Raw genomic sequence first — 9,595 nt, 5'->3', positions numbered from 1 at the left:
CCAAACATGTACGCTCGCTGTCAGTGACAAGCTCGACTCAGGGTTGGTTGGTATGACTGATTATATGCTTGAATATGTGCTTGAATGCCCTGTTTACCTGCTTGTTTCATATAGAGCATGATGAATGAGTTAATCTATGCATGACGCCAGGGAATGGCCCGTTGTGTGTTATATTCTATCTGTGTGTTATCTGGATTGCTGTTCATGGTTGGCTGTTGTGACTGGGAGGTGGTATTGGATTTTGTTATCATGCCTGATGAGAGGCGTCGTTGGTTGCAGGCATGTAGTTGTGATGCCTCGACAATCATCCAGACTCTGCGGCAGTCAGGCCGAGGATGACAATCAGGGTCAGGACCCTCCACCTGCCCCACAGAATTGGCAAGAGATGTTTCCTGAAATGGAAGTAAGGTTGCAGAGAACAGAAGAAGAACTTCGTCAATTGAGGCAGCAGGCCCCTCCACAGATCACTGGGCTGCCAATTCAGCAGGGTGCAGCACCAGTGCCGGTTCAGCCTGTGGTTAAGAACAGGTGGGAACCTCTGTATGAAAGGTTCCAGAAGCAGCATCCTCCCACCTTTGAGGGTGGACCAGACCCACTGTGGGCAGAGCAGTGGTTGAATATGGTTTCCTCTATCCTGGATTTCATGAAGGTTGAGGGAAATGAGAGAGTTGCCTGTGCCAGTTATATGTTTAGAGAGGATGCCCGCATCTGGTGGGATGTTGTGGTTCAGAGACGGAATGTGGCAGCCATGTCCTGGGAAGAATTCAAGAATATCTTTAATGAGAAATATTACAGTGTAGTAGTTCGAGCTGCAAAGGTTGACAAGTTCATCAACCTGACTCAGAACCGGTTGACTGTGACAGAGTATGCACTGAAATTTGATTGATTGGCGAAGTTTGCGCCAGATTTAGTGCTGACTGATGCGACAAGGAGAGATAGATTTGTGCGGGGGATGAATGTTATGATTGCTCGTGATGTGAAGATCACCTTGGATCCAGGGACTACTACCTATGCTCAAGTTGTGGACAAGGCCCTTACAGCTAAGGGGGCTGAGGACCAGATCTGGAGAGAGAGCACTGTTAGGCGCGATGCTAGGAGGACAGTGCCTCCTTTTGTTGGGTCCAGTTGAGGTAGTGGCCCCAATGAGCAAAAGAGGAAGGCCCCAGATTCCTTTGTTCTTCCCAGTTCTGATAGTAGGGCATGGGGTGCTTTTAGTGGCCGCTAGGGCGAGAGTGAAAACTGGAGGAGTTTCCTGGTGTGTCCTCAGTGCAGACGATGACATCAGGGTGAGTGCAGGATTAGGGCCTGCTTTGTCTGTGGGAGTGCCAATCATTTGAAGAAGGACTGCCCACAAGTCAGGAAGGAGGAGCCGAAGCATGGAGACAGTCTCGCTCTTGCCAGAGTGTTTACCTTAACTCAGACTGAGGCGGAGGCTAGCCCCTCAGTTGTGACAGATCAAATTTCTAGTGCTGGGTCCTTGTATTCTGCATTGTTTGATTCGGGAGCTACTCACTCGTTTGTGTCTGCTAGGGTGATAGATCAGCTGTGTAGACCTAGTGTTGTGTATGCTAGGGGTTTTCAGACTTTGTTGCCAACTGGGGAACTGGTAGTCTCTAGGAGATGGATTAGGGCTTTACCAGTAGAGGTAGATGGTAGGGAATTGTTTGTTGATCTGATTAAGCTTGAGAGGGATGACTTTGATATGATCTTAGGAATGGATTGGTTAGCAAAATAGGGGGCAACGATTGACTGCAAGCGCAAGATGGTGACTTTTGAACCAGAAGGGGAGGTACCATTTGTATTTGTGGGGATGTTTAGTGGACCGCGAATACCTATTATTTCAGCATTGAAGGCTAGAGACCTGATGCAGGAAGGTTGCATAGGATTCCTAGAAAATGTTGTGGACACCTCTAAGGTTGAGTCGGTTGGACCGAGTTAGACTAGATTGGTGTGTGAATTTCCATACTTATTTCCAACAGATCTGCCAGGCTTGCCGCCGCAGCGGGAGATTGACTTTGTTATTGAGTTGGCGCCAGGGGTGGAGCCAGTATCTAGGACGCCTTACAGAATGGCTCAAGCAGAGTTAAAGGAGTTGAAGATTCACTTGCAGGAATTACTTGATTTGGGGTTCATCAGACCGAGTTTCTCACCATGGGGTGCTCCAGTGTTGTTTGTTAAGAAGAAGGATGGATCTCTTAGGATGTGCGTTGACTACAGGGAGCTGAATAAGTTAACCATTAAGAACAAGTATCCACTGCCTAGGATTGATGATTTATTTGATCAGTTACAGGGGAGTACGGTGTTTTCTAAGATTGATTTGCGGTCAGGTTACCATCAGTTAAGGATTAAAGAGCAGGTTATACCAAAGACCGCTTTCCGAACGAGGTAAGGACATTATGAATTCTTGGTTATGTCCTTTGGATTAACCAATGCCCCAACAAATTTTATGGATATGATGAATAGGATTTTCAAGGATTATTTGGATAAGTTTGTGATTGTATTCATCGACGATATCTTGGTGTACTCTCAGTCAAAGACAGAGCATGAGCAGCATCTGTGGTTGGTTTTACAGCGGTTAAGGGAGCATAAGTTATATGCTAAGTTCAGCAAGTGTGAGTTTTGGCTACCGCAAGTCACGTTTCTGGGTTACATCGTCAGTAAGGAGGGGATTCTGGTTGATCCAAGTAAGATTGAGGCAGTTAGAGATTGGCCTAGACCGAGCAATGTTCCTGAAGTGAGGAGTTTTCTGGGTTTAGCAGGATATTATCAACGGTTTGTTGAGGGGTTCTCCAGAATAGCGACGCCTTTGACAGAATTAACAAAGAAGAAGGCAAGGTATGTCTAGACGGACAAGTCTAAGAATAGTTTCCAGGAGTTGAAGCGACGACTGATCACCGCGCCAGTGTTGAGTCTGCCAACAGACAATGAAAAGTTTGTAGTTTATTGTGATGCATCCAAACAGGTTTGGGGTGTGTGCTGATGCAAGCTGGTAAAGTGATAGCCTATGCATCGAGACAGTTAAAGGAGTATGAGCAGAGATATCCCACACATGATTTGGAGCTGGCAGCAGTGGTATTCGCACTTAAGATTTGGAGACATTATCTATATGGGGAGAAGTGCGAGATATACACCGACCATAAAAGTTTGAAATATTTCTTTACTCAGAAGGATTTGAATATGCGCCAGAGACGGTGGCTAGAATTGGTTAAGGATTATGATTGTGAAATCCTATACCATCCTGGGAAGGCTAATGTAGTGGCTGATGCATTGAGCCGGAGAGGCCCAGGACAGCTGTTCAGTTTGAGGGAGAAATCTGATAAGTTGGCTGAGGAATTGGCTAGAGCGGGAATAGAATTGGTGGTTGGCCGGTTAGCCAACATCACTCTTCAGTCTACACTCCTTGAGAGGATCAAGGAGGCGCAGGGGAAAGATTCCCAGTTGAGAGGTCACAGAGAGGACGTCTTAGTCTGAGTGGCTAAGGACTTTTCTCTTTCGGAGATGGGGTTACTGAAGTACAAGGGTCGGATTTGTGTTCCGATGGATTCTGTTATACGACGGGAGATTTTAGATGAGTTGCATACCACTCCTTACTCTTTACATCCGGGTACGACGAAGATGTACCAAGATTTGAGAGCTTTATACTGGTGGTCGGGCATGAAAAGGGATGTGGTGGATTATGTGGCCAAGTGTTTAACGTGTCAGCAGGTCAAGACTGAGCATCAGAGGCCAGCGGGATTGCTGCAGCCTCTAAGGATTCCGGAGTGGAAATGGGAGAACATTACCATGGACTTTGTGGTTGGTTTGCCGAGAACTGTGGGACAACATGACTCGGTGTGGGTGATTGTGGATAGGTATACCAAGTCGGCCCACTTTCTGCCTGTCAGGACGACTTATACTGTGGAGAAGTATGCTGAATTATATGTGAAGGAAATTGTTCGACTTCATGGAGCTCCAAGGTCGATAGTATCTAACAGAGACCCCACCTTCACCTCCAAGTTTTGGGAGAGCCTGCAGAAGGCTATGGGCACACAGTTACGGTTTAGTACCGCTTATCATCCTCAGACCGATGGATAGTCTGAGAGAACGATTCAGATATTGGAGGACATGTTGCGAGTCTGTGTATTAGACTTTGGGGGATCTTGGAGTAGATATCTTCCCTTGATTGAGTTCTCGTATAATAACAGCTATCAAGCAACTATCAGAGTGGCTCCGTATGAGATGCTATATGGGAGGAAGTGTAGATCACCTATCCATTGGGACGAGACGGGTGAGAGAAGTTGTTTGGGTCCTAAGATGGTTTAGAGGACCAATGAGGCGATTGAGAAGATTAGAGCGCGGATGCTCGCCTCCCAGAGTCGCTAGAAGAGTTATTCAGACCTGAAACGCAGGAGAGTAGAATTTCAGGTTGGTGACCATGTGTTCCTTAGGGTTTCACCTCTGAGAGGGGTGAAACAGTTCGGTGTTCAGGGCAAGTTGAGCCCTAGGTTTGTAGGCCCTTTTGAGGTTCTAGAGCGGGTTGGGGAGGTAGCCTATAGGTTGGCAATGCCTCCAGCCTTATTAGGGGTTCATAATGTTTTTCATGTGTCCATGCTTCGAAAGTATGTATCAGATTTGACACACGTGTTGAGTTATGAGAGTTTGGAGCTGGACCAAGATTTGTCCTATGAGGAGAAGCCGGTTCAGATTCTTGATCGGAAAGATAAGGTTTTGCGGAACAAGACCATTGCCTTAGTGAAAGTGCTGTGGAGGAACAGCAAGGTTGAGAAGGCGACTTGTGAACTAGAATCAGACATGCGGGAGCAGTATCCCGAGTTGTTCAGGTAATTTCGAGGACGAAATCTCTGTAAGGAGGGGATAGTTGTAGTGACCCAAATTTTCTAATAAGGCTTGGAGCCTTGATTAGTGTGCCTGGAGGGCAATAATTGTTGTACTGTATTAATTTATGTGAATTTAATGAATATATGGTTAGAATGCATGTTTAGGTGATTAAATATGCATGTGGGCCCTATTTGTAGTTAGGGGCAAATTGGTAATTTTAGCCCGTTGGGGGCCATAAATGTAATATATGTGATATTTTCGATATAATGGTGATATAATTGTGATGCACGTTTCGAGACGGTCCTAGAGAGCTATTCCACTTAAAGTCACAACAGGATTAAATACCAGGCTTAGGAGGAGCCTAGGAGTATTTCGGGATTATTATAAATTTAGTTGGGGACTTCTAACTAATGGTTAATGGTATTTTAGTAGCTTGGGTAACCATAGGTAACCATTGAGGATAGTTACTTTAAGTGAGAAAGTGGTATTTATGTAAAAGAATGGGAAAGGTCTAGGCTGCCCTTGAGGTTTAGCTAGAAAGAGAGTTAGATGGAAGGGCAAATGGGTCTTTTGGCTGGGATTTAGATAGCTATGGATGAGAGAAGGTCATTCATGTTTTCTACACTTAGACAAAATTCAATTCTTGCGGAAAGTTAAGGAGAAGCTAAGAAGCAAGAAGGAATGAAGAGAAACTCTGATTTTGTGGGATCAAGAAGGGAGATAAGGTGAGAGAACTTAAAGGATTGTTCTGCATATTGAGGTAAGGGAATTCTGTGTAATTATGTTGTAGAATTCAGCTAAGAATATCATGGTTTGAGAATTGAATTATGGGTTTTGTTTGGTGAATTCTTGGGATGAATTGTGGCTAGGTTCAACTTGAATTTTTTTGAATTAAGCTTGGAATTTGGTTGGGAAAGCAGCTCAAGGTCAAATCTTCACTTGAGGTAAGGGTTTCATGCATCTCTGTTTGGTCGATTGCTGGTGTGGTTTAAGAATTCGTAGGGATGGTTTAAGTTTTACAAGTTCTGGTTTAAGTTTTGAAAGGCTTGGTTTAAGTTTCTGAAGTTTTAAACCAAATTGTGAATTGTAGGTTTGATTGTGTGTTTGAGCTTATTGTTGATGTTTTTGAGTTGTTAGATGCCCTATGTGGGGTTTTGAATTGAATTTGGGACTTGGGTAAGTCTTGGTAATGATTTGGGAGTATTTTGGCTCGGGGAAAACATTTGGAGAAACCCAGATTTCTGGGTTTGCGAAGAGGCTCAGATTCGAGGACTGTGCTCGAGGGTTCAGTGCTCAAGAAGCTCGGGACACAGGTAAGAAAACTGATGTACCCGTAGAGTAGGGTGAGGCCCCATAGTTGTGTTGCAAGGCACGACCCTGTATGATTATGTGTTGGGTGTAGCCCATTGATTATGTTAGTATATGTTAAGTTATGTTTAACCATGCTGTGTATGCATATATGTGAATGATCATCTAGGGCCGGGAACGGCGAAGGCAGGGAATGGGAAGAGGCCGGGAGCAGCATTTAGCACGCGGAGTGCGAGTTGCCAGGGTAAGACCCTAAAGGATACCTGGGATATCCTTACAGTGTAGACCGCAACTCAGGGCCTGGTAAAGCGCCTGAGACGGCGTGGCCGTATATGTTTAGCTTGTTGACAAATTGGTTTTATGCTAAATGGTTCATATGCATATGTTATCTGTTTATGTGGAGTTTTCTTGCTGGGCTTCGGCTCACGGGTGCTCTGTGGTGTAGGTAAGGGCAAGGAGAAAGTCAACCGACCATGAGTATGGAGAGTGTGACGCGACGCGTACATGTCTGGTCTGCCTGGCTGCCACGACCAGGGGTATTTTTGGAAGTTGTTTGTAAAGAATCCTATTTTGTTGTTTAGTCGACTTTAAATATATTTTGAGTTGTAAATATTTATAAACAGTATTTGGGATCCCAAATGTCAGACGTTTTATGCTTTTCAGTAAATGGAATTATTTTCAAAGTTTAGGACTTTGTTTATGGTTTGATTACACGTTTACTCTAAAACCTCGATTAGCGAGTTAAAAGCACGTTTTAAATTCACTTAGTAACGGCTCTAAGGAAGTAGGGCGTTACAGTGGCAGAAAATCATCGATAGTCCATAATAGTGTTGCACGCATTCTGAATAAATTGTTCATTGCGACGTCTTTCGTTTGAACTACTTCATCCCACAACTCTTTCAATTCGTCTTAAAAAGACATCCATATCCTTCCTAGGTGATTTCGATCTGAGAATCAATAAGGTCAGCATGAATGATGACTCTTTCATGCACAACAAAGGAGGCATATTGTACGTGCAGAATATTATTGGCCACATGGTGTAAGATAGACTCATGTTACCAAATGGATTAAAACCATCAGCATCCAAACTCAATCGAACGTTTCTGGGTTCTTTTGCAAAATCTAGATATATGGAATCAAATTGTTTCCAAGCACCCCCTTCAACAGGATGGTGCATCACACCATCTTCTTTAGATTGTCCCGTATTATGCCATGTCATATCATTTGTTGTATGCCTTGAACCATAAAGAGACTTCAACCTAGGAGTTAAAGCGAAGTACTGCAACACTTTGTGGGCAACTTTTTTCCCCTTTGTGTCTTTGTTAAGCCATCGACTCTCGCCACATATAGGACAACTCTGTTTTTGGGAATTCTCCTTCCAGAACAAACAATAGTCCTACTTGCAAGCATGAATTGATTGATAACCTAACCCTAACTTCCTCATTTTTTTCTTACACTCATAGTATGAAGTCAGAATCTTATTCTCCTTTGAGAATGCAAATTTCATAAACCTCAAAAGTTCATCAAAGCAACTATTTTTCCATTTATTCATAGCCTTCATGTGCATCATCTTCGCCAAGAAGTTCAAAGAAGACAACCAAGTACAACCAGGGTATTACTCAGCTTCGACCTCTTAAAACAAGTCATCAAATTGATTCTTCGCACTATTACCACCACCATTTGAAATTCCTTCATTTAGACCTTCTTTGTTAGTATCTTGTTCACCAATAACATCATTGATCATGTTGATCATCTCATCAGTTACTAAAGCCTTGTCGTCCACTACTGGAGGCATATCAACTTCACTGTGGTAGTTCCACTCCACATATCACTGCAGAAACATATATCTGTGTATGTGAGCCTCCACCACATCCAGTATCTGACTCAACATATTGACACACTTAACGCATGGGCACCTGACTTCTCCTGAAGCATTCACATGATTCTTGGCCATTTGTATAAATGCTTGAAGACCATTCCAAAACTCATCAGAGTTACGTCGTCTATTAGTTATCCAACTCTTGTCAATCGTCATAATTGATTCAAGTGGAAAATAAATTATCACAATGTGATAATCATGAAATACTACCTTTATTTGGTAATAATTTTTTTATCACCAAAGCACTAAATTTTTTTTTAAGTAAATTATGAAATCATAAGAATAAATTATTAAATTTTATGAATATATATTATCAAATTTTATGAATATATATTATTGTTAGTTATGAATGTATTATAAAGTTTCATTATATAATCAAATATTTAATTATAATTATTATTATGTTATTTAATAATCATCAAATTCTTAATATAATTTTCACTTTTTATATTCATATATCTAATCTATCATTGATTTTTTTATAACATAACTTTTGATTAAATTAAGTTAACATAAAACAAAATTATACATTACAATAATAATTAAATTAACAATACAAATCTAAAATAAAAACTAAAATTCACACTATCTAAATAATCAATTACATAATTAAAAACATAATTTAATCATTAATCATTCACAAAATATTTAAAAAAAAACACAGATATACTCAAATTAACAAACATACAAATATGAAATGAAAAAATAAATTAACACTTTCTAGAATAACTAATTACACAATTTGAAAACATAAATTAACATTTTATCAATACATTAATCAATCACAAAAGAAAAAATAATACAAAATTTAAAAACAATACCTAAGGGCTCGGGTTGGGGAGTTATCCAAAGGCAGAAGCTCAGGCTCAAATGAAATCTAAAAATATAAAAACCCATTTATACCAAATACAACACATATATTGAAAAAAAAATACAATTTTAAGGGCACAATAGAGAGAATATGGTATAGATTCATGAACCTCGTGAAAAAATGGCGAAAATATGGGCTGGTGAGGCATTCTGTGGCAGCGTGCGGCGGTCTGAGGTGGAGAACTTGATCTGAAAGTTCAGAGACTTTGAGAAAATATAGAAGAAGGGCTCAGGTTTAGGGATATATCGAAGGATTCTATATCGACGACATGTCATCGCTATAGTGGTAAAGAGTGTTGTCACTAAAACCAAGAAGCACTGTTTCAATAAAGAAATTGGAACCTATAGTGACGACATGTCGTCTCTATAGACAACGAAATAGTACACGCACCGTTACACTAATCAAACATGGAACCTATAACGAAGACATGTCATCGCTATAGACAACGAAATTTGACAGGTTATTCTGGGCAGTCAACTTTCCCTCTTTTTTTTCGAGGGGTCTATAGCGACAACTTGTCGCTATAAACAGTAACTGTAACTTTTTCACCAAATTTTTGGGACCCTATAGTCGTCGCTATAGATGACGAAAACTAACAAACAATTTTTGGCGGTCAACTTTCCCTCCGCTTTTTCGAGGGATCTTGTCGTTGCTATAGACCATGCATTTTGGAGGGTCAATCCAGTCTTCCCTCCTTTTCCCCTGATGCCCAACAGCGA

At 41.6% G+C, this 9,595-nt stretch overlaps 1 protein-coding gene across 1 annotated transcript in view; it reads right to left on the bottom strand.

The window, feature by feature from the left end:
• Positions 1 to 7,759: 7,759 nt before the first annotated feature.
• Positions 7,760 to 9,595, bottom strand: part of LOC133825105 (5'-3' exoribonuclease 4-like) — a 31,315-nt gene continuing 29,479 nt past the window's right edge. The window contains exon 4 of the mRNA XM_062258094.1: positions 7,760 to 7,931. Within this exon, the coding sequence (XP_062114078.1) occupies positions 7,760 to 7,931 (172 nt within the window). The remainder of the gene's footprint in view (positions 7,932 to 9,595) is intronic.

This window comes from Humulus lupulus, chromosome 3 (assembly GCF_963169125.1).
Source record: "Humulus lupulus chromosome 3, drHumLupu1.1, whole genome shotgun sequence".
In the NCBI taxonomy this organism is placed as follows: Eukaryota; Viridiplantae; Streptophyta; class Magnoliopsida; order Rosales; family Cannabaceae; genus Humulus; species Humulus lupulus.
Note: the sequence above shows the minus strand (reverse complement) of the source record. Positions and strands in the feature narration are given on the sequence as shown.